Source organism: Schistocerca piceifrons, chromosome 2 (assembly GCF_021461385.2).
Source record: "Schistocerca piceifrons isolate TAMUIC-IGC-003096 chromosome 2, iqSchPice1.1, whole genome shotgun sequence".
In the NCBI taxonomy this organism is placed as follows: domain Eukaryota; kingdom Metazoa; phylum Arthropoda; class Insecta; order Orthoptera; family Acrididae; genus Schistocerca; species Schistocerca piceifrons.
Window position 1 is genome coordinate 481,831,283 of NC_060139.1, and position 26,410 is coordinate 481,857,692.

General features: G+C 43.3%; 1 protein-coding gene across 1 annotated transcript in view; it reads right to left on the reverse strand.

Moving 5' to 3' along the window:
• The window catches only part of LOC124775081 (nose resistant to fluoxetine protein 6-like), a 365,609-nt gene that overhangs the window by 186,368 nt on the left and 152,831 nt on the right, over nt 1-26,410 (reverse strand). Inside the window, exon 3 of the mRNA XM_047249887.1 lies at nt 21,384-21,601. Coding sequence (XP_047105843.1) covers nt 21,384-21,601 — 218 coding nt within the window. The remainder of the gene's footprint in view (nt 1-21,383; nt 21,602-26,410) is intronic.

Genomic DNA, 26,410 nt, shown 5'->3' on the forward strand with positions numbered 1-26,410 from the left:
TATATCCACCTTTCGCAGCAATGCAGGCTGCTATTCTCCCATGGAGACGATCGTAGAGATGCTGGATGTAGTCCTGTGGAACGGCTTGCCATGCCATTTCCACCTGGCGCCTCAGTTGGACCAGCGTTCGCGCTGGACGTGCAGACCGCGTGAGACGACGCTTCATCCAGTCCCAAACATGCTCAATGGGGGACAGATCCGGAGATCTAGCTGGCCAGGGTAGTTGACTTACACCTTCTAGAGCACGTTGGGTGGCACGGGATACATGCGGACGTGCATTGTCTTGTTGGAACAGCAAGTTCCCTTGCCGGCCTAGGAATGGTATAACGATGGGTTCGATGACGGTTTGGATGTACCGTGCACTATTCAGTGTCCCCTCGACGATCACCAGTGGTGTACGGCCAGTGTAGGAGATCGCTCCCCACACCATGATGCCGGGTGTTGGCCCTGTGTGCCTTGGTCGTATGCAGTCCTGATTGTGGCGCTCACCTGCACGGCGCCAAACACGCATACGACCATCATTGGCACCAAGGCAGAAGCGACTCTCATCGCTGAAGACGACACGTCTCCATTCGTCCCTCCATTCACGCCTGTCGCGACACCACTGGAGGCGGGCTGCAAGATGTTGGGGCGTGAGCGGAAGACGGCCTAACGGTGTGCGGGACCGTAGCCCAGCTTCATGGAGACGGTTGCGAATGGTCCTCGCCGATACCCCAGGAGCAACAGTGTCCCTAATTTGCTGAGAAGTGGCGGTGCGATCCCCTACGGCACTGCGTAGGATCCTACGGTCTTGGCGTGCATCCGTGCGTCGCTGCGGTCCGGTCCCAGGTCGACGGGCACGTGCACCTTCCGCCGACCACTGGCGACAACATCGATGTACTGTGGAGACCTCACGCCCCACGTGTTGAGCAATTCGGCGGTACGTCCACCCGGCCTCCCGCATGCCCACTATACGCCCTCGCTCAAAGTCCGTCAACTGCACATACGGTTCACGTCCACGCTGTCGCGGCATGCTACCAGTGTTAAAGACTGCGATGGAGCTCCGTATGCCACGGCAAACTGGCTGACACTGACGGCGGCGGTGCACAAATGCTGCGCAGCTAGCGCCATTCGACGGCCAACACCGCGGTTCCTGGTGTGTCCGCTGTGCCGTGCGTGTGATCATTGCTTGTACAGCCCTCTCGCAGTGTCCGGAGCAAGTATGGTGGGTCTGACACACCGGTGTCAATGTGTTCTTTTTTCCATTTCCAGGAGTGTATATTTGTCCAATGAATACCCGTTTATTATCTGCATTTCTTCTTGGTGTAGCAATTTTAATGGCCAGTAATGTATTACACTGCCTAATTCGAACTCAGTGAGGTGTCGACAATGGCGTCTTGTCTTGTTGAGTCATATCAATTCACCACATGCGATATCAAAGCTAGCTAAAAAGCTCACGACCGTTACAGCGTGTATTTGAAGCGAACTTGATTTGAATCCTCATAGTGATGCTACTAGCGCCGCTCTTATGTGCCTGGCACGAAATCTGAATGGACATCATCTTCCAGTAGTAGAAGTACGTCTACCAGTTTTCATTTATATGGCACAACTCCCTCCTGGTGTTGCGATTTTGTTTCGTTTCTGTATTCCGCCCATGACTACAATTTCAGGGCTGTTACTTTTAATAAGATAGAAACAGGTTTATGCATTCACTTGTTTATTATTCCTTTAGATATTTAGACGCCTCTTGCCATCATCTCTACACAGAAAATTATGAAAATTACATCTATGGTTAGCAAGGGACATGTACGTTGATTACCATTAGACAACCAACTGGGCAACAGGTTTTATGCTCCTGAATTTAGCGCTGGAGAGTGCAGAAATCAGAGAAGGGTGTGTGTTCCACATTATGTCAATAAATCTAACATGAACAGCACATCATGCTGTCTACATTACAAACAGGCTTCGAATTGCGTACCTCCAATGTCACTGCAGAGCGTACATAGGTGGTACTGAGCCTCACACATACGAGTCATTACATGCAGTTGTTGAGAGTTGGCAATACTCTCTTAGCATGTAAAGGTTGGCTACAGCGCGCATACACAAGCTCTGGAATCTAAGATATTGTTGTCGCGCGTCGCAGCACACGGATTAACTAGTGGCAGTTTGGAAGCCAGTGTAGGAGCCCGCCTGCTGTGGTGAGCACGTGTGTTGGGCGAGGGGTCGTCCCCGAGCTGCCGTACTGCCGTGTCCGCCAGCAGCGACACAGGATTTGGTATTTAGTTGATATTTTTTATAATTTGCAGCGCGCTTATTAATTTAAAGAAAAGGGTTTGTGCATGTGCGTAGCAGCAGACGGTAATTTTGATAATGATAGGAGTTGAATTCTTAAGGGGAAACCATTGTTAGATTAAGTATTGATTTTTGTCATTGATTTCTTTTGTAATTGTCAGGGAATTGTTTCACTATTTATTCAATTGAGAAGTATTTCAGTCTGTCGCAAGAGTTTGATTAATTTCTAATATTGCTTTAATGCCACTGGAGGCAGATTTACAAACGAATTGATTGTTCAAAGAGCTTCTAGCGTTTTGTTAATTGAGTGAGAAAGAATCGCTTTCAGGATATAGTTTTTTGTTTGGGTTATCATTTATCGAGTTCCGATTGGACCAAACCCTTTCTCTTGAATTATATGTAGTTGTAGTAAGCAGCAGCAACCGCAGCAACAGCAGGAGCCGCCATACAGAACATGCATTGCACTCAGCATGAATAATAGGTTTTTTTATGTTTTTGTTAAATAATGGAATGCAGCAGATCAAGCAATGGCAGCAGAAAGACCAAGTAAGTTATTTGTTGCGCACAGGACCAATAAAAAAAGTATATAAATTTTGGCGATATCTGTAATAGTAAAGTTAACAAGAGTACAAGCACGAGATTTTCAGTAGAAAACACGAGATAAGAAGATAGAGTTCGCAACTTTCACCTGGCGACCCTGCCAGGATACGTTTTTTTTGGATGAGTCGTAGTTAGATATGCTTCGTCTTTCTACCGCCAACTGGAAGCTTACATAACAGTAATCATTAGTGGAGGCACAGCATTTTGATCGCTTGCCCACTGCTTTGCATTAACACAAAATTTTATTTCAGCAGTTTTGTCTTTGAATTTGTTGGTGCATCGTGTAATAGTTAATTGAACAGTGGAATTTTTAGGATAGTGGTGTATTTTAGTGACATGTTTTCGTTCGTATTGCGACAATGAGGACGGGAGCACAAAAGGAAATGGAAAATAATGCAGTTGCTACTGCAAACCCGAACATAGATACGGTTGCGAACATGAATGTAGGAGCAGTTTCAAACGCAGTTTCCGAAAATTCGGAACAGAGAGTGGAAAATTGTTTTGAGAATAGTGAGATCCGGGAATTTTCTAACAATACTGCGGAGAATCGGAATGTAGGCGGTCATTTGCCAACAATGTGTGATGAACAACTGTGTGCTACACGCAACTTAGGACATGACAATACAGTGACGCAAACAGAACGCATTATGAGAAATACCAACGTTGCTTCCGCCTCAAAAGTGCAGAGTAATTTTGTTTTCCCCACTTTTGGTGGAAATTCAGGTCTGGTTGCCACTCCGATAGAGCGGAGTAATTTTGCCTTTCCTCCAGTTAGTGGAAATGCAGGTACTGCTTCTGCTTTAACAGAGAAGAGTAACGTTGTACTCCCTGCCCCCAGTAATGATGTTTTACAATTATTACTGAGTAAACTCACTGAATTTAATGACAGACAGGACAGTAAACTCACTGAATTTAAGAGTAAACTCACTGAATTTAATGACAATAATGCAAAGAATTTCAAATCGCTTCAGAACGAAATTAACGAGAATCTCACATTGTTTCAGGGTGAGGTGAATGACAATTTAAATAGTAAATTTGAAGAAATGACCAGTCAGTTGAAAAGTCAGCTATGTGAAGAATTCAAATCAGATATTAATAATCTTGTATCCCGACTTGATCACGTACAAAATGTTGATATTGTTGATGTGAAACGACAGACGTCACAACAAGAACTGCAAGTAGAGGAATTAGCGAAAAATGTTGAGTCATTGCAATTACAGACCACCAATGAAGTTTCAAAGATAGAAACTCAATTAACGACAGTAGCTAAACAGGTAGATGAATTATCCATGAAAGTGACGGAACTAAGTAGCGGGTTAGATACGAGGTCAGATGACACTCAGCCAGTGCCGATCGCGGATACTGCAGAATTTCAGTCTCTGCAACTTTTTAAACAAGTGCAGATGACAATTAATCAGCAAAACAAACGTGACGTGAAAAATATACAGGAACAGCTTGCCAGCATCGAAGAAAAGATCGATCGTATCAGTGACACGGGTAGATCCGATAATTATAAAATTGGTAACGACAATGAGCGCATTAATTATGGAAATGCCGACGACTTTTCTCGTGGATATGACACGTTTGCGGGACTTAATGAAGGAAACGTGAGTCATGCTGTAAAAGAAAACTCATTCGCTAAGAAAAATGACGAGTTTGACTATAATCATTTTCTCACAGTTAGGAAATTTAAAATTTTTTTGAATGCTAGTCACGAAATCCACCCTCAAGAGTGGTTACAACAATTTGACTATTCTTTACCACCAACATGGCCAATTGGCCCAAACTGGAATTCATTTGCAGTTATGTTGAAGGAGATCTTGCAACAAGAATGCACTCAATAGTACGTGAATGTCACACATATGGTGATTTTTCTCACCATTATTATCTGCTTACTGGTCAAAGACTACACAAGATCGTGTAAAATATTACATCATTATGATGCAAAGTTATGAACAGCCGAAATTTTCTATTCCATTGCAATATTTTGGAAACATGATGCGCATGAACGAATCCGTACAGTCAGTCGGAATTAATTCGTATCTGTTTGACAAAACTGCCGATCAGATTACGCTACATAATTTTGGCAGGTAGGTGCAAAGATGACTCAGAGGTATTCCAAGCTCTTTTGCAAGAATTAGAATTTGACAACTATGAAAACACACAGAGAGATAATAGTAATCAGTATTGGGAAAATAATAATCCGCGGCGTGACCGTAAACGCACATGGAACTCGGACGAACCTCACGCGTACAGGGCGGAAGAAGATAAGCGTGATATGCGGCATCAACCGTATAACAAGGATCATAGACGCCAGTGAAATGATTTTTATGATCATAGGAACTCTCAGTACAGTAATAGAGATCGCGGACAGCGAGAGCAAAGGCATTATGGAAATGAAAATTATTTTAGAAGGAATGGTCGTGGTAGAGCCAACCGAAATCGGCGCGGACACGCAAATTACAATTCGGAACGCGGTGCTCATGCAGAATACAGAGCATCGAGCCCACGTGATAATTACGGTCATAACAATTATGAGAACCAAAACTGTTATGATGAGGGGACAAATCAAAATTGACAGGATCGCAGATATTCCAACTTAGAGTGTGGGGACAATGTAGAAATCAGACCACCCAACCCAAGCAATAATTCGCGGCAATACGAGTCGGCACAACAATGACTAGCAACAAGGACTACAAACGAACCGTTTGTAGCGGCGGAAAGCCGACACACAAATTATGTTAACTTTGTTGGACTGGAGGACTTTAGAGACACATTATTACAAGAAAATGATAACAGTGAAATTATGTATGCTCATCCAATTACAAAAATCTCGGTAGGAAATATTCTACTTTCAGCTGTACTTGATTCTGGCAGCCCTGTGAATGTAATTAGCGAGACAATGTTTAAGAAGTGTGAACAGGCATCTGTTTGTCCAACCTTGCCATTATTAAAGACCAAATTAAAGGGAGTCGTTCAAGGAAGGAGTGTAGACGTACGCAATCAGACTTCTTTAGTTTTCAGGTCTCCAGAACACGAGTTTTCTGCAAATTTCTTAGTAGTCCCTCTTTTATCAACAGAAATGGGTGTGGAATTCCTACGTGAATATACAGCAATGCTAAACTTTTGTAATGCTGAAGTCATGTTACGAGTAAATCAAATGCTAGTTAGGCTTAAATTTCAAGGATGGTTAACAAAGGAGGATGAGGAGGTGTTTTATCTGCATTTTCTCTTTCCACTTGAGGCAAAACAATCAATGAATTTGTCTAATAGTTGCACAGATAACATCACTACGTTTTACTGTGAAACAGAACAACCCATTAGTACAGAACAATTAACTAAAAGGAAAGTTTACCGAGACGAAGTAGATCCTAATGCAGGCACTGATGAGTTATTTGAAATATTACAAACAAATTGTGAAGTTTTTTCTCACAAGACAGGAACAATAAGTAACTTTCTTTATGAATTCAAGGTCAAGGAACATAATAAATTTTTTGTACCACCATACGTCATCCCACTGACATACAGAGACAAAGTCAAACAGGAAATACAATCCATGTTAGAGCAGGGAATCATCGAACCTGCTGTGGGTTCATATAACAGCCCCATTACACGTGGTTAAGAAAAGGGATAATTCCATTAGACTGGTTCTTGATTCCAGACAAATTAACTCAGTAATCCAACCTGAAACCGATAGACCACAGACACTAGATGAACTATTGCAAAAACACCATATAGTGGTAGGATAGCATTGCAGAAGATCAAGAAAGCTGCAGACAGAAGAAAGAAGCTGCATAATCCACGAGTCAACGTCAAGAATTTACAGGTAGGTCAAAAAAGTATTACTTAGCTCACATCGACTATCTCATAAGGGAAAATATTTAAGTAGGAAGTTTTTCTTGGTGTATGAAGGACCCTTCCGTATACGACGCATTGCACACACAAACGCTGTGGAACTTGAGACTATAGGAACACACAAATCGCGAGGTCTTCATCATTTATCACACATTACAATTTTCAAGGAATAAGGCCCTAGGGGGTTTACTGATCTTTAGTAAATATATGTTTGGCAAGCATAGGTGCCCCAACCGTTACAGTATATTCTTCCGATTTTAGTTTTCAGTACTGTTTCATAATCTTTGACTAACCTGTTTATCTATTAATCTTTTACTATCAATCTACCCTGTGTGAAAGACCAGGAACGAATGATTATGAATGATTTGTATTGCTTGAGAGAATGAGAACTTTGCAAAGGACATTTCTGACGAGAGGATTATGCCAGCTGCTGGCATCTTGCGATTGTTCACTGAAAGAATGAAATTTTCGTGACTTATTTGAAGGAAAGTGCAAGAAATAACTATGTACGTTTTTAGGGAGAAATAACATGAAATAACAGAAACTCTTGACATTATCTTCCGGTAAAATATAGTGTATAAGTGGCTCTAAATTGAGAAGGTATATTTGATGGGTAATAGTATAATTACGAAACCTTCGAACTGACACTTGTTCTGATTTATGAGGTAGTTTGAAGAGTGATGATTAGTGTGACACAATGAGGGAGCACTTTGCAGACATTTATAGAACAAGAGAAGGCAAGAAAGATACACTTCTAAACGCAGAAACCCACAAAGGTATTCTATGAAGGAAGATATAGATTATACACATTTGTGTAAAATTTAAGTCACAGCAATGTTAAGGTAGAGTACACACTTACTTAAAATCTAAGTCACAGTAAAGTTAAGACATGGCTATGAGTCACGAAAGGGGTTCTGATACAAATACACAACAAAGTGTTGAATTATGTGATGAATGAGTGCCAAGAATATATATATATTTGCTCTGTGAAATAGTGGAATGGTAAGAATGATACTGTTGTTTCTCTTCTTATTGTTGTTAAGGTTGACTTTATTGCATTTCTTACAGGAAATATGATCGCAACGGAAGTTTTCTCCATTGCAGAAACGAAAGCACTTAACGTGACGTCATTTTGTGTAGTAGACGATATTTTCAGATGGGAGCGTAGCACGCTTACCGTTAAGGGTCGCGAGAAGAAATACGTTCCAGAAGCAGTTGGCCGTGACAAAAACACCGAGCTATGACCTAGATAATTATGTCGTGCATTAAACGATTTCTTTTCTCTTTCCAGAGCGAAATGACTCTTACGCCAAGAGGCGAGAGTATCTGCCATATTTTATGACTGAATAAATAATAGTGTAATATAAGTCAATTTAATATTTATCTTGTGTTTTTCTATTTCATGATTGTAATTTAGTGATGCAGTGCCGATTCCAGCACGAGGTTAATTGGAAGGTGATGATTTTTCTCTTGTCATGTCATAAATTTATTTCTTGTCACCTTAATGAATAAACCATTTCTTTCAGTTTCTACTGGACAGATGGAGGGGTTTTGTGTGTTGTATTTTGTAAATAATTTTTTTTATTATGTACTTTGTAGGTTGTTTCTTATTCTTGTTCTTTGTGACGGTCCAAGGTATGGCCACACAGATTCATACAAAGACTAGAGAGGCCTCCAAACAGAGACAATGAGGACTCCATATAAAAACGATTGAGATACTATACCACAGACATTGACGTTTGACATCAGAAATATTGACAGTCATTACAGACTCATAATTATAAATTTGGTATAACTTAGTAATTAGAGTGTAAAAATTCTGATGCATAGTCACATAATTATTCACTGAATTATGTACATATTCATGAATTGATTTGGCGAGCTGTTGGCTAGACTTTTTCTAAATGATTCTGTAACTTTTATTATATATAATAGCATCACTATGGAATTACTTTTCTATTTGTAGGATTATTTAAATATTTTATAACCAAAATGTACATAACAATTATTGTAACAAATATTGTAACTTTCTTTTTCAGCATCAATAGTAATGTAAAAATAGTAGGTAATTAGAGTTCGATGGCACAGGATTTATGCCTTGAAATGAAAATGATATTTTTTGTGTGGTGCCACATTTGTAATGATTCGTGGTCACAATCAAAACTTTGCCATTGTTATTGGCCAAACTAATCATAAGAAAATTAACTTGCCACTGTGTGGTGAGCCTCATATTATGACTGAATTGAAAAATACGTGCCACAAATCTGGGATTGCTGTGGCGAGAAATTTAAAGAAAATTGACTTTGCCACCGTGTGGTGAGCCTCACATTATTCATGACTTGAGATATATGCCACAAATCTGTATTTTGCTGTGGCAATAGAGTTAAAGAAAACATTTAAATGATCTCAGAGCTCACATGCCTGTTTATATGATATAACATTATTCCTTGCTTAATTTCTGTAATTAGGTTAGAGATATCGTGTTTTAAAGGGAGAATCTATTTTCTATAAAATATGACATTTCCAGCATACAGAAATACTACATACGTTTGAGGAGGTACTTATGCAATAACGCAGTGACCTGTGGTTGTCAGTGGACACAAGGTCCCTGAGTCTGCCTACGTTCTCAAACTGTCTCACCAGAGGAAAATTTGACTTCAGGTGTGGTTGTCAGTGGATATGATGTCCCTTAGTCCTCTGCACTTAAAACATGTATACCTGGTTTCTTTTGACCAGAGGGAACTGCGAGCATAAAAACATACAGTATCATGTAGTCAGACCACTACTGATTAATGTCATGGAAACGTAAGTGCCCAAATGCAGAAAATAAAATATTATTTTTTACTGGTTATTAGGTTATATTAGCTTATTGAAGACTATTCCATGCTTAAGTAGTTACTGTTACACATCTGTTAAAACTTATATGATCTTTTTTATCTACTTATGTAAGAAACTTGTTATATTTCATTTGACGTTTTCTTATTACATACATACTAGGCTAGCAATATTTTCATATTATTTTTGTAAAAGGAGCCATGTTTTCTCCTTTCCAATCAATTAGGCAAGCAACATTTCTGCCATTTTGTATAAAATTTTAACATTTTTCTCTTGCCTATATACCACGCAAGAAAATTTTCGTCCTTTTGTAAAAAAAATTTACTTAGATGCTAAGCAAGAAATACTTTTAGTCATTGGATATAAATTGTAACATTTTTTCTCTTTACCTAATTTTTTCGTCGTTTTGTAAAAAAAAAATTACTGTTCGTTCCTTGCCAATATGTTAGGCAAGAATCACCCCACAAAATTTTCAGAAATGAGGTTGGGGGTTATGAGAGTTGGCAATACTCTCTTAGCATGTAAAGGTTGGCTATAGCGCGCATACACAAGCTCTGGAATCTAAGATATTGTTGTCGCGCGTCGCAGCACACGGATTAACTAGTGGCAGTTTGGAAGCCAGTGTAGGAGCCCGCCTGCTGTGGTGAGCACGTGTGTTGGGCGAGGGGTCGTCCCCGAGCTGCCGTACTGCCGTGTCCGCCAGCAGCGACACAGGATTTGGTATTTAGTTGATATTTTTTATAATTTGCAGCGCGCTTATTAATTTAAAGAAAAGGGTTTGCGCATGTGCGTAGCAGCAGACGGTAATTTTGATAATGATAGGAGTTGAATTCTTAAGGGGAAACCATTGTTAGATTAAGTATTGATTTTTGTCATTGATTTCTTTTGTAATTGTCAGGGAATTGTTTCACTATTTATTCAATTGAGAAGTATTTCAGTCTGTCGCAAGAGTTTGATTAATTTCTAATATTGCTTTAATGCCACTGGAGGCAGATTTACAAACGAATTGATTGTTCAAAGAGCTTCTAGCGTTTTGTTAATTGAGTGAGAAAGAATCGCTTTCAGGATATAGTTTTTTGTTTGGGTTATCATTTATCGAGTTCCGATTGGACCAAACCCTTTCTCTTGAATTATATGTAGCTGTAGTAAGCAGCAGCAACCGCAGCAACAGCAGGAGCCGCCATACAGAACATGCATTGCACTCAGCATGAATAATAGGTTTTTTTATGTTTTTGTTAAATAATGGAATGTAGCAGATCAAACAGTAGCAGCAGAAAGACCAAGTAAGTTATTTGTTGCGCACAGGATCAATAAAAAAAATAGTTTTGGCGATCTCTGTAATAGTAAAGTTAACAAGAGTACAAGCACGAGATTTTCAGTAGAAAACACGAGATAAGAAGATAGAGCTCGCAACTTTCATTGTCTCTGAAATATTTCAGTCGTTTCTTGGAATCGAGCAATAAGATCGTCCGCTGACGCACACTACACCACCATAGTCTTCATATTGCCCCACAGAAAACAGTCGAGAGGTGTTAGATCTGCGATCGTGTTGGTCGTGGAACCGGTCCAACCCTACCAGTCTATCGACTGGGACATGAGGTAGATCGATCCTGTTACTCTGTTTGCCAGTAGATATGGCCAAATGGTACGGTCACCAATTATCCCGACCGAGAGGTTATTACTGCCCCTTGTTGGTGATTTTGAAACACCTGTGCACGCGGATTTTCATCCTCCCAAACATACGTGTTGCGCAAGTTTAATACGTCGTCTCTTCATGTATAGATAGGACCAAGTTCATGAATTGTGGCTGGAGTATTCATTGTTGTAAATACCAATGCGTAAACTGCACCACACGTGTGTAGGCCTCCCCCATGGTAATGCCTGGACTTTCTGCAAATAGTATGGATGGAGCCAGTGTTCATTTACAACACTGCACGTGGCTCTTTTACCCGTGTTCATCGTTGTGTCACCTGCCTAGTCCTGGGGATGGGTCCTTTTCGAACATTGTCAACATGTTCTCATCTAATTGTAGGGTTCGCACCGAGCGTAGACTACCCGCATCTCGTTTCAGTACCTACCAGAGGACAAGCAGTAGAATGGGAATAATATTCACAAACACCAAGCACAAAGTGCTACTATTTTACTGTACAATGGCCGTACCTCAGGTGGAAAATTCCTACGTGCAACTTTCCAGCTTGTCTGAGGAGGCTTTCGATAGCCACGAACATGGAATGGTGTGGGGTACGTCTGTTCGAAAAACGTTCTGCATACAATGTTGCAACAGCTCTCCCACTGCAATCCGCTTTGCCGTATGCAAGCACAATGTCGATCATCTCTGCAGAAATGTACTGGTACACGTCTCACTGCTGACCATACGAGATCCGCAGTAGGATGCGCACAAGAGCAATGTAGAGGAATGTAGCGCATGCGCAGGTATGTTGTTACGCACAGGTCAGCCATCCGCAGTACACAGGTGGCTAAGGGGTAGCACACTTTCCGTATTCAGATATCAAAACGAATCGGAACAAACCGTCACAACCGTTCATTCTGACTTCGACGCTCCACAGCGACTCATCTGTGCATTTCCGGATGCGGGTTCCTTCGTGAAAACTGATCAGTTTGCTTTCCTGCACGACGTAGTAAGCGTGGTCTGTATTTTCTGAGACACCCTATGTCTGTAAAGACGCTGTAACTCAGCAACTGTAATATGTACTTAGAGATGAAGAACAAAACCTATCCTACATATTGCTAATGGTCCTATTTGCTCGTTTCTCTTTTTCCTCATATCAGAAGAATAGTAAATATATACAGTTAAATATATGCATGATTATGTGACAATCTTAATTATAAACACATAGACTACAAAAAAAAGTAAATTAACAATCCAAAAGAATTCATTGAGTCTACATTTCTCAATAGCTGAGCCACACCAGTGGCATTGTCGTTGGCAAGCAATAAATATTGTTCTGAGGATGAAAACAGGCAGAGAGGGAACTGACAGATGTTGCTGTCTCTTCTTGGCCACATTCGCACTTGCCATCGTCTGATGTGAAGACCTGAGACGTAAGTGATAATTTAGTCCTGCAGACACCAGTCAATATTCTGGTTAAGGAATCTCCAAACAACCCAGTCCTTGTAGCTAGACAGAAGATTTTCACGCGCAGCTACCCTACCTCGACGCTTAGATATACAGAACGGAAGTCCAGTCTTATCTGGAGGTGCTTCCAACGTTTTTAATGTCTGGAAGAAACTTCTCCTTGATTTCAGCCTAGGTTGCGACTGGCGCTCGAGAGAGAACTTCAGTTGGCTGTCAACTTGCTCCTACCACTCGACTCGTTGAAACGTCAGTCACAAAGCTTTTTTAATCGAAGTATAGTTATACTTCCGCCATAAAATTAATAGTGGCTCATAAGCACTCTGAGATAATTTAAACCATCCTAAAGCAGCAAATACCGCCCACAATTCAAGGATGTTGATCAAAATGGAGTCAAAGGCATGCAAATCTCGTCGATGGCGTCACTTGTATATTCAGTTAGAATGAGTTCAGGTGGCTGGTAATTCTAAAGGCTGTGTGAACTACGTATGGAGAGTTACTGAAACTTTTGTCACAATTCGTGAGCTTTTTTCCATACCTTCTATTCCCACCGCCTCCTCCTAAAAGCAACTGGAAGCAAGTATAAATCGCTCGTGGTCGTCTATGGGGAAACAACGAATCCACACGACTGAACCACAGGCTCGCGCATCGCTCAGCAAAAAGAGTCGATATACGTGTCAGGGGCGTTTCAGCTCCACTTCAGATTTCCTCCTCCAAGCCTCTGAGCCCATTGCCCTATTGACGACTGGGACACTTCGCTTCACGTGGATTTCAACGATCTCGCAGCCTATTATCGTCTTGTGCCGATGTGTACCGCGACTCATCTGTCCAAATGACCTACAACATATTTCCATGCTTGGAGCTTGGACTATGCGGCATTCCTGTGTCCATACTAATATCTGTTTTCGGTGACGTGAGTGACTTGAGGTAAATTTATTGGGCGGCGGCTGCTGTACCCCCTGCTGAGGAGGAGGTTCTTGACGGCATGCCCTGCGCACCGTTTGTTATACAGTACTGAATTAGCGACTGATGTTTTCCACGACTGTCATTCTATTCTCTGTTAGAACCTGCAGTTGTCGTGGATAAACCCTGACAACATCATGTTGTTGGCCACGGACGTTGACTCTATAGTTGGCGGGTGGCCGTGAGTGATGATGTGACAGCCTTGACGCAGGGTTATGAGAAAAGCGTAGTACCCGCACGGTTTTCGAAATGCAGTATCCATTATGTCGTACAGACGCAATCTTGCCGTTACCATATGTGTTGATATCGCGTGTGTTGCAACTTCTATGCTGGGTGTGATGCTGATAACATAGCAGTCACATGACAAACAGAAGACAATGTAAATACATTCTCTGCGGGGAGAGGAACACGCTCTCCAATGCAGCAGCTACCTCTGCTTCCATCGTTCATAAGTGTGTGTTGTCTCATAGAAACACATAATGAGGTAACCATAAACATTACCAGTAAATCGCATTGGCTTTGCATGGGTAGCACTATGTACCTATGACGACTTGTCTGGGCCACTACTAATAATTATGCTTAAAATTCAGATAACAGGGTTAGGTCGCTGAGTACCATCACCAGAATTTAAACAGTTTAAGCAGCGCATGCCAGCAAAGCTCTCAGGTAGTATCTGTTTCGTCTACAAATGGCGTTTGGAGTGACATCTCGTGGCAATGATGGGAGATACGGGCTACCGAGCATCCAGATTGCCCGAAAGCAAGAAAGTTCGCCACGACCTACCGTCGCTTGTCGGCCTGCCCGCTCCAGCGTCATTCCAGTGCGAGCTACATTTTCTGTATGGCCTTTTCCTGCGTTTTCCCTCACAACCCCTAAACATAAAATACAAAATAAATGTTCTCGTCAGCGTAATATCTCATAGGTGCTACATCACGGGTCGTTTAGGAAATCGGCGGTTGCTCGTACCGGCCTCCCAGTAGTGACGGCTTGCAAAAAAATGGCTCTGAGCACTATGCAGCAGAATTCGAACCTGCGACCGTAGCGGTCGCGTGGTTCCAGACTGTAGCGCCTAGAACCGCTCGGCCACATCGGGACGGCTTGCACCGGCATGGCACTGCACTCCGGCAGGTTTACGCCTGTCTCCTGTGTCCACAAGCTTCTCTAATGAAACAGTCTAGTAGTGAAAAGCGTATCAAAATCTCTACGGTAGTCAATGAGATTACATACGGACAGAAAAACGCGGCAAGTGTCTTTATTTTATGTATGGATGATCCAAGGAGTTCCGCCATTCACTCCTAGAACATACAAACAGAAAAAACGGTGAGGAACTTTATAAAAGTCATACATTTCTGATTCGTACAGGTGATGAAACGTGGTTGGCGTAACAAGTTGCGCCTTATAGGCTCAGTATTCCTTCTCATTTTGCACAGCTCTCTATTCTGCATATCCTTCATATCCTGGACAATCTCTTCTTTGCTGTATTCTTCCTATAACAGAGATTTCCAATATTTCAGTTGCAGTGCACGAAAGTTCGAAGCGTGAAATGATGCTGTAATGTCTGTTCGAGAACTCAACACTGTAACAGGCCGCGTTGTTCCGTCCACGAACGGGGACATAGTCCTCTCACTTCAACTGCACAAGAAAGCCTGCGTCTTTCTATGTCCAGTGCACACGTGGCTGTAGGTAGCGATTTTCTGTGTTCAAACGAACAAGATTGAAAGAAAATTCTAGTCTTGAGAGCGGTGCAAAACGCTTTTTACGCCGTTTATACACTGACGGAAACTGACAGTGTTACACTACCAGCACGATGACTGAATGCTATCAGATTGTAACTCCAGTATTTACGGTATATGTTGATTACAATTTTATCCTTACACCAACTTATTTTCAGTAAAGGAAAAGCCCATTTCTATGCAGCGAGATCAGCTTCAGCGCACGATGTCTTTGGGTGTGTCTAACTATGTTGGAGCTTTTTAGGTGAAGATCGCAAAACACCATGTCCAAGGGAAGCGGCCATGGGGCTTATCGCAGGAAGCACATGGGAGGATCATACCGACAGATCGCACAGACATTTCGTTATCGCACAACGAAATTTCCTGGCAGATCTAAACCGTGTGCCACATCAGGGCATTTGCCCTTTTCTGGATAGCACTCTGTCCACTGAGATATCCAAACACCACTCACCACCTCCGTTTATAGCTTTAATTCCGCCTGTAACTCTTCTGCTATTCAAATCAGCGCACACAGCGTGAAAATTCACTCTGATTATAATGCAATGACTACGAAACAAGTGGTGACAAGGTGGACTCTAGACAAGAGTGTGGCGAGAAGAGTAGACACGAATTCAAATGATTCAAATGGCTCTAAGCACTATGGGACAACATCTGAGGTCATCAGTCCCCTAGACTTAAGAACTACTTAAACCTAACTGACCGAAGGACATCACACCCATCCATGCACGAGGCAGGATCCAAACCTGCGACCGTAGCAGCAGCGCGGTTCCGGACTGAAGCGCCTAAAACCGCTCGGCCACAGCGGCCAGCTAGAAACGACTCCTTCACGAAAGTCTACAGAGCGAGAAGATCGTAGGATTGGCGACTGACTGACGAGTATACGAATCACTACAACCGAAATTGTCGCAGGGGACACATTCAAATTGTCACCACGAACCGTCTCGGAAAGATTACCTGCATTGAGGTCTCGATTTGCCATGCGTCGCTTCCTGATGACACTATACCACACGTAACAGAGAATGCATTGTGCAGAGCCATAGATAAATGGGACAGTTATCCAAAGGCAAGTGGGACAAGTGTGGCATTTTGTTGCGTTCAACGACGAATCTAGCTTCTGCTTGTGGTGCTTATACCGACGCCAACGTGTCCCTAGACATTGAGAAAGGGACCTGGTAACAGCGATTTTCCACGAATTTTCCTCTCCACTTTCAGGGATCATGTTGTGCGGAGCTATTGGATCTCAGAAACTAATTGATTTGGCAGTTGTTGAACGGAAGCAGAAAGTGGGCCAGTATATGGCAAGGATAGTGAGCTCTATTGTCATACCCTTCGTGGAGAGGGTACCAAACGGCATATTCCAGCATTATAGTGCGAGATTGCAGATCGCGTCGGATATGCGGTGAGGAATGTACGTATCCTTGACTGGCCTTGTCCCCCGATTTATCACTCAGAACATGTATGAGATGTAATGGAAAGAGATATAATTTCATACATGCCTTCGAGTCAGCAATCTTCATGAACTGTCATGACAGTCGCCTCGGATATGGCAAGAAATTCGTCAACGTAATCGTTGCAGGCTCTTTGCTTCCAGGCCACGATAAATACAACAGTGGTTGTTACACCTCGTATTGATTTTGATGATGGACGTCGGTTCTGAATGGAATGAAAGCATTATCATTTGATACCTGTTCTGTGATGAGCATCTGCACAGAGCATGACAAATATCCAACTTGAACTTCGTGATGTACCAGTTTCCATTACCGTCAGTGTATAATTCATCGTGTCTAACGATCCACATCTACATCTACATCATACTCGGCGAGTCACCTAATGGTGGGTGACGGAGGGTACTTTCGGTACCACTATCTGATCGCTCCAACCATGTTCCACTCGCGAATAGTGCGTAGGAAGAATGATTGTCGGTAAGCCTCTGTATTGGCTCTAATTTCTCGAATTTCCTCCTCGTGATCAATACGCGAGATGTATGTGGGGGGAAGTAATATCTTGTCTGACTACTCCTGAAAGGTACTGTCCTAAAATGTCAATAGTAAATCTTTCCTCTTGTAACTTCTGCCAGGGGAGTCTGTTTAGCATCTCCGTAACGCTCTCTCGCCAGCTAAACTATCCCGTGACGAAACGTGCCCCTCTTCGTTGGATCTTCTCTATCTCCTCTATCAGTCCTATCTGATAGGGATCGCAGATAGATGAACAATACTCAAGAATCGGACGAACAATTGCCTTATAAGCCACTTCTTTCGTAGGTGAGTTGCACTTCCTTAAGATTCTTCCGATGAATCTGAGTCTTGTGTCTGCTTTGCATCTGTTTTAGATGGTCATTCCACTTAAGGTCGCTGTGGATAGTTACGCCTAGATATTTTACGGCAGACGCTGTCTCCAGCTGTTTGTCATCAATAGTGTAGCTGCACAGTTGTGGATTTCTTATCCTATGTATGTGCAATATGTTACATTTATTTACGTTCAGGGTCAACTGCCAGATCCTGCACCATTCATCAATTCTCTGCAGGTCTTTCTGCAAATTCTTACTGTCTTATGGCGTCGCTACTTTGGTATAGACAACTGCATCATCTGCGAATAGCCTTAAAGAGCATCCGACGCTTTCTTCTATATATATATATATATATATATTAGCAACCGGGCGACGTATTGAGTTCTATCTGCAAAAAAGTCCTGGATTCAATCGCATGTCTGCTCCGATAATCCGTAAGCTAGTATTTTTTCTCATTAAACGGCAGTAGGGGACGGTGTCAGATGCCTTACTGAAATCAAGGAACGCGGCATCAGCCTGAGAGCCGTTGTCCACTGCGCTGTGGATCTCATGGAGGAGCAGAGCGAGCTGAGTTTCGCAGGATCTCTGTTTACGGAATCCATGTTGATTTTTATGGAGGAGCTGTTCATTTTCCAAGAACGTCATAATTCTTGAGCATAAAATATGTTCCATAGTTCTACAACAGATTGACGTCAACGATATAGGTCTATAATTGTGTGGATATGCCTTACGGCCTTTCTTAAAAACTGGAATGACATGCGCTTTTTCCCAGTCGTTAAGTACCTTCCGTTGCTCAAGCGATCTACGATAAATCACTGCTAGAAGGGGAGAAAGTTCTTTCGCGTAATCCCTATAGAATCTTATAGGTATCTCATCTGGTCCTGAAACCTTTCCACCACTAAGCTATTGTAGCTCCTTTTCAATTCTTCGATCAGTTATCTCAATATCTGCCATTTCGACGTTCGCACGACTGTTGAAAGAAGGGACAGTGTTACGATCTTCCGTGGTGAAACAACTTGGAAGACCGAATTCAGTATTTCGGCCTTCTCTCTGTCATCTTCCGTTTCGGTGCCGGTGTGCTCGCTGAGAGAAGGAGTAGATGATTTTGAACCACTTACTGATTTTACTTACGACCAAACTCTCTTAGGGTTGTTATTCAGGTCGGTTGACAACGTCTTACTTTCAAAATCATTGAATTCTTCTCTCATTGCTCTCCTTACGCTCATTTTCGCTTCTTTCAGCTTTTGTTTGTCAGCTAGGTTTTTACTTCTCTTGAATCTGAGATGAAGTGCTCTTTGTTTGTTTATGTAGAGCTTTTCTAATACGGCTATTAAACCATGGTGGACCTTTCGCATCCCTTAAAACCTTACTCGGAACATTCTTGTCTAGGGCATATTGAACGATGCCTTTGAATTTTTTCCATTTGTTCTGCACATCTTCGTCCTCATCAACGAATATTTGATGCTGATTGCTGAGATATTCTGAAATTTGTATCATGTCACCCTTGCTGAGCAAATATATCCTCCTACCTTTCTTAACATTCCTTGTAGGGGCCGTCGTCATAGAATCTGTCACAGCCTTATGATCACTGATATCTTCCTCTACTTTAACTGATTCGGTAAGTTCAGGTCTGCTTCTTGCCAGGAGGTCTAAGACGTTACCCTCACGAGTTGGTTCTCTATCTGCTCAAGCTAATTTTTGGACAAGACATCCAGAACAATGCCATACGATTCCCTGTCTCTGGCACCAGATTTGATGGCATAACACTCCCAATCTATACCTGACATGTTGAAGTCACCCCTTATTACAACGGCATGATCTGGAAAATTACTAATGATATTCTGCAAGGTCTGTCTGAAGCGCTCTACAACTACAGATCCTGACCCAGGTGGTCTATAAAAGCACACGAACACCATTTTTGACCGTTCTTTGATACTCATTTTTACCCAGATTAACTCACATTCGGAATCCATGATAACCTCGCTAGATTGCATCGAGTTTCTGACTGCAATAAACACGCCGCCAATATTGGCGACTAACCTATCTTTACGGTAAACATTCCAATCTGAACTTAGGATTTCAATGTCATTGACATCTGGCTTCAACCAGCTTCCTGTTCCCAATACTATTTGTGCATTATAACCTTCAATAAGATTTACTAATTCTGGGACCTTTCCCTGGATGCTGCTGCAGTTTACTAAAATCATATTAATCTTTTCATTCTCTGATCTGCGAGGACCAAGTTTCTCTGAGGTCGCTGTGGCTGATTTAACTGCAAATCGTGTTTGCTCCCAAGAGAGGGGTCCTCTAATCTAAAAAAAGACCCATGAGCACGCGACACGTACTTCGCTACCCTAGTAGCCGCTTCCTGCGTGTAGCGCACGTCTGACCTATTAAGGGGAACCCTAGAATTCTGCACGCAATTGCGGAGGTCGAGAAATTCGCATCCGATACCGTCGCAGAGCCGTCTAAGCCTCTGGTTTAGAACTTACACTCTGCTCCAAACCAGATGACCGCGATCAACCCTGGGTACGATGCTACAAATAGAGAGCTTAGCCTGCACCCCGCCTGCGTTGCTAGTTGCCTTCACCAAATCAGCCAGTCGCCGAAAGGAGCGGAGGATGGCCTCAGAACCCAAGCGGCAGGCGTCATTCGTGCCGACATGTGCCACTACATGCAGCCGGTTTCACCCAGTGCGCTCGATAACCACCGGCTGGGCCTCCTCCACATCACGGATGGGACCTACCGGCAAACATACCGAATGCACATTGGAGTTCTTACCCGCCTTGCCTATTATCTCCCTGAGGGGCTCCACCACGCGCCTAACATTGGGGCTCCCAATGACTAGCGTACCGGACTGGGCAGGAAAATCGACCGCTGGCCCAACAGGAAAGGCATCCCGTGCTGGCTCAGAGTTATCATCAACACTAGGAAGCACTCGTACCTGTTGCTAAGACGTAGGGAGCCAGCCGCACGGCCTGCTCCCTTTTTCGCCTTCCGCCCAGTTACACGCGAACCCACCACTGTCTGCCACCCACTCTGGAGTGAGGACGGACCGCTCAGATGTTGCGCATCGGAAGCCGCAGTGACGTCCGGGCCACCAGGGGATTCCAGTGTCACCAAAGGTGTCGCAAGTCTCGTCACTGGCGCCCCGACATCACCGCAACTTCGAGCATTAGTTAGAATATTGTCAACGGTAGTCAACGCAGCTTCCAGCTGTTTACGAACAGCAGCCAACTCTCCTTGTGTCCGCTCATAACAAGCACAGTCCCTAGCCATATCCCACTATGTATAAAATAGATATAAGGTCTCGAATGGCGCTACTGAGTTTGAAAATATACCAAAGGAGAAGAAAATAACACCAAAAGTTGATGTGCAGATTTCTCACTGAACTCTGAGACCGCATGCTATTAAACAGAAATAAATTTTTCTGCACGGAAAATTGACACTAGGAAGCCGCCCTACACAGGATATTCTCAAGACTTACGCAAAAAACAAAAACTGCGATTAATTTTCTAACCACTGGTCTACACAGTAAAATACACACCTACAGTTCACTTGTTTGCAAAAGCACGTAAACAAAAAACAAAGACTAAATTAATTTACAGTTTATCACAAAAGTGTTGCTGCTCTGCTGCGCGTCTTCTCGGCTCTACGGCTGCCGCTACGTTTAGTGCCGAGCGCGGCAGTTAGTTCCCGCCCAGTGCTTGAAGGTAGTAGCGAGGCTTTAGCGTAGCGCACTGACCTGCAGCTTGAGCCAGGCGGACTGGTCCTGCTGGAAGGTGTCGCTGTAGGGGTCGGCCGGCAGGGGCTGCGGCTCGGCGGGCAGCGCCTGCACCTGCGGCAGGCAGTACTGGCCGCGCAGCCCGCCCGCGCCCGCCGTCACGCACTGGTCGAAGTGGCCCAGCTGGTACACCGAGCCGTACAGCACGCCGGAGGGCGCCTTCACCGACGCGTCGTACACTGCAACCACAGGCCGCCGTCGAGCATTAGCGAGGCTGCCCAGAGCTCTTCCACACACGCAAGCGCCATTGCTACAAGTAGCTCCGTCTGCCTTCTGCTGCTGCACACTGCAGGCTAGACACCAAATAAAAACAAAAATGTGGATGGCCGGACAGTATTTGAACCACAATCCTCTCGAATGTGAGTCTACTCATAATATTGGCCCACACTACATAGTATAGAAATTATAGCACATCAAACTAGAAATACGAGAGCTCTGAAACGCACCCACTAGTAGTCTGTCCGGCTTGTTTCCTGTGATGCCTATGTCGGCAAGTTTGATAAAAAGATCGGACACGGAACTCGAGAAGTAAGAGAAATAATTGTACTCACTACCTCCTCCATCCCCCTCAGGAGACACTGCCTTAACGAAACACTGTCCGTGTGGGCGAGGGGGTTTGTGTGATCCAATGAAGTGGAGGGCTATGCCGGCGGTGGTGTAACTACCAGCAGGGCCTCCCAAGTCAGACTGGTCTCCATAGAGAATCCAGACAAAGTGTGTCTCACAACGTCCCGTCTAGTGTCCCGTCTAGTGTCCTATCCTATTCTGTTCTGTCCCATCCTATACACTCCCTTCCTTTGCTTTTCCTCCTTCTGATTGTGTGGCAGCAGACACAGTCCCCTATTGTGGACAGCGGAAGATCCTTGGAAACCAGGACAACGTTGATGCACGTAGGTATTACTGCGAAGGGATGGATAGCGTTCTGTAGTCGTGGTGAAGACAAGCTATCTAAGGGGTAAGGCCCCGAAATTAAACCTTGGCAGGTGTTCAGGCCATGAGGTGGCAGCCCCACCAGGACACTCGGGGGCTGTGGGCTGATAACCCGCACCACCAAAAAACACATATCACAGAAACTAAAAGGAGAAACAGCCAGATGGATCTTAAGGATATGACCTTTGGCCTGAAAAGGAAAACCCGTATCGGTTTTTGGAATGTAAGGACCTTTAGAGAGGTAGGGAGGCTAAGACAGGTTGAAAAAGAGATGGAGGACTGTCGACTAGATATATTGGGACTAAGTGAAGTAAGGTGGCCAGAATCTGGGGAATTCCAAACACAAAATGGTGGAGTGTAGCTGTATGCGGGTCAGACAGGTGAGGACGCGATGCATAGGAATGGTGTAGGGCTTTTACTATCTAAAAGCAGCAAGACGAGCTTACTGGAGTGGAAACCAGTCTCAAAACGGATAATATCCGCACGCTTTAAAACAAATGTGCGATATGTCACTGTAATTCAATGCCATGCACCTACTGAAATAGCTAAAGCACAATTAAAAGATGCATTTTATACAGAGCTTAACGGAGTCCTCAGACAAACAAATTCTAGGGACATAAATATTTTAATGGGTGACTTGAACGCAAAACTTGGCTCAGAAAATAAACGGCTTGAACATATCATGGGCGTACATGGCATGGGGATCAGGAATGCAAATGCTGAACTGTTGATAGATACATTCGCTGAACATGACCTAGTCATTGGAGGCACATTGTTTCCACATCGTAACTGCCATAAGATAACGTGGGTTTCTCCAGACCACGTTACCGTAAATCAAATAGACCACATAGTCATAAGCCGCAAGTTCCGACACTCTCTGTTAGATGTCAGAAATAGAAGAGGGGCAGACGTCGGAAGTGACCACCACCTAGTTTTGGCGGAATTCAGACTGAATATAGTGGCAAATAGAACCAAGCTCAATCACAGGTGCAAGAAAATAGATGTGGCAAGATTAAAAGACCAACAGATCAAAGAAAAATTTGCCCTTGAGTTACAAAACAGATTCCAGGTCCTCTCTGAAGAAAACGTTATGGAAGAGGGAATTGAAACATGCTGGCAACAAATCAAAGACAGTTAGTTAGATGTGAGAGAAAAATTCTTAGGATTTAAGGCACATCAAAGGAAGGAATGGATCTCTGATGCTACATGGAATGAAATCAGCCAAAGGAAAGAACTAAAACTTAAGTTAAATTTTTGTAAGGCAAAAGCGCAGAAGAGCGAAGCACATAAAGAATACACGGAGGCGAACAAAAAAGTGAAAATATTGCTACGTCGAGATAAAAGGAAATGGATAGATGAGCAAGCAAAATTAGCTGAAGACGCAGCAAGACAAGGAAATATGAAAGAGCTCTACAATATTACCAAACGGTTGTCAGTGAAGAACTTCAGACATGAAGGACCAGTTAAGAACAAGGATGGGTTGATGCTTACAACTCAACAGGCACAGCCACAGAGATGGGAGGAGCACTTCAAGTAACTGTTAAATTGTGAAGACAACCAAGAGGAACAGGTAAGTGATGTTCCAGAGGAAGTCGAAGAAGATCAAGATATAAATTTGCAGTGGCCCACAATGGACGAAATTAGGATTGCTTTGAAAACACTAAAAAATACAAAGGCTCCACGCCTAGACAACATAGCACCGGAGCTCTTAAAAGCCGATATTGAAAGTACTGTTAAAATGCTCCATCCTTTGCTGAAGCATATTTGGCTTGAAGTGGAAAAATGGTTTGGTGGTAAAGCTCCCAAAAAAGGGAAATTTGTCAGACTGTAACAACTGGCGTGGTATTTTTGTCAGTGCCCTACCCAGTAAAGTCCTCACCAGAATTATTTTAAACAGAATTAAAGAATCCCTTAAAAAGCGACTGCTTAAAGAACAGGCCGGTTTTAGGGCACAACGCAGTTGTGCTGATCTTATTAACACTCTTAGGATGATATTAGAGCAAAGCAAAGAATTCCAAGCAACCATGTACCCGGCATTCATTGATTTTCAAAAGGCTTTCGATTCCGTGAAACATAAAGTGCTCTGGCAGGTGTTGCGGAAGTATGACATACCACAGAAGATCTTAAACATCATAAAATATCTATATGATATCTACAAATGCTGCGTACTCCACAAGGGAAGTGTGACAGAGCCCATAAAAGTAACAATTGGAGTCCGGCAGGGTTGCATTTTGTCACCAACACTTTTTCTACTCGTTCTAGACTCTTTTATGAGAAGAGTCAAAGCAGGCAGGAGACGAGGAATCCAGTGGGGGATCCTTGAACGTCTGGAGGATTTGGATTTTGCAGACGACATAGTTTTATTAGCTCCAAGGCTGACTGACATGCAAGCTAAATTAAACTTGCTGAAAGAAGAAGCAGAGACTGCTGACCTCAAGATAAATACAGGCAAAACAAAGAAAATGAGAGTAAATTCAGGGAACATGGAGGTACCACTGTTAATAGGTGAGCAGCGGGTGGAGACTGTCAACTCATTCCTGTATCTGGGTAGTATAGTGGCAGAAGATGGTGGAACTGGAGATGACGTGAAAAACCGCATTAAAAAGGCAATACAATTGTATCCAATATGGAAAAATAGATATATCACGTACAAAACAAAAATCCGTATTTTTAATACAAATGTGAAAGCTGTCTTTCTGTACGCCAGTGAAAGCTCGAAAATGGATAAAAAGATAACATTCCAATTACAAAGCTTCATAAATAGATGTCTTCGACGCATCATGAACATCTGGTGGAAAGAAAAAAAATGTAATGACGAGCTCTGGCGAATAACAAATCAGATACCTATAGAAGATCAGATACGAGAGAGAAATTGGGGCTGGTTGGGGCACACCTTGAGAAAACCAGATGGAGCCATCGAGGAAAAAGCATTGGAATGGAATCCCCAGGGAGCAAGGAAGAGAGGAAGACCAAGGGGCACATGGAAGAGGACAGTGGAAGGGGAAGCAAAAAGAGTTGGCAAGGCCTGGGCAGAATTGAGGCAAATGGCCAAAGACAGAGACGGATGGTGAGTTCTCCCGGATGCCCTATGCCCCCATAGGAGCCAAAGGAATTAAGTAAGTCACTACCTCCTCCATACCGTCTTCTGACAGCGATCAATAAGTAATACAACACTTTTTTCTCGGCTAATTTCGGTTGAAAAAAAACGTGAAACTTGTCGCGGGAGAGTGGTATATTCCAGCTTTAGCTCCTATCGTTCCATGAAGATCCAATGGCACTATACGTAGCCTTCAAAATGGCGTCTATAACCCAGCAGAGAGCTGTCACTGAGTTACTCAAATACTCATAGCCGCTTGCAGAATGTATACGAAGACCTGGGACTGAACAAATGAATAAAAGCATGGCGAGTCGTTGGCGGGGCGGCTGTCATGATCACAACAAGTTCGTGCAAACCTGTCTGATTTGCCGCGTGTCGATCGCCCGCACACAGCTGTGACTTCTTCAATGCTGGAACGCGCGAACACTCATTCCAGGAGATCGACGGATAACAAACGCCTCGTTGCTCAGTTAGACGTCTCTGATGGCTGTGCTGACACACTCGTCCACCAGTAGGCCTACACAAAGTTGTGTAGTCCTCAGTAAACTGAAGAAACGACTTCAACGAGTTCGTTCCCACAAGAATGTGAAGGAACTTCTCCTTCTCCACGACAAAGCAAGGCGTCACACAAGTCAGTGGACCTGAGAGGAGCTCACAAAACTTAACCGGACAGTTCTTCCTTATCCACTTTACAGTCCGGATTTCGCACCTTCCGACTTCGATCTGCTTGGTCCAATGAAGACTGCACTCCACAGGTAGCAGTACGTGGGTGACGGGTGGGTTATTGATGCACAAGACGTTGCCTCCGATGTCGACCGATACGGTGATACCATGTGAGCATACAGTAAGGTGGCGTGAGGCCGTTACATTGAACGGCATAGAGACTATGTTGAAAAATAGGGTTTTGTAGCCAAAAGAGTTGGAAATAATATGGTGTACTGGAATCCCGAATAAAACCAAG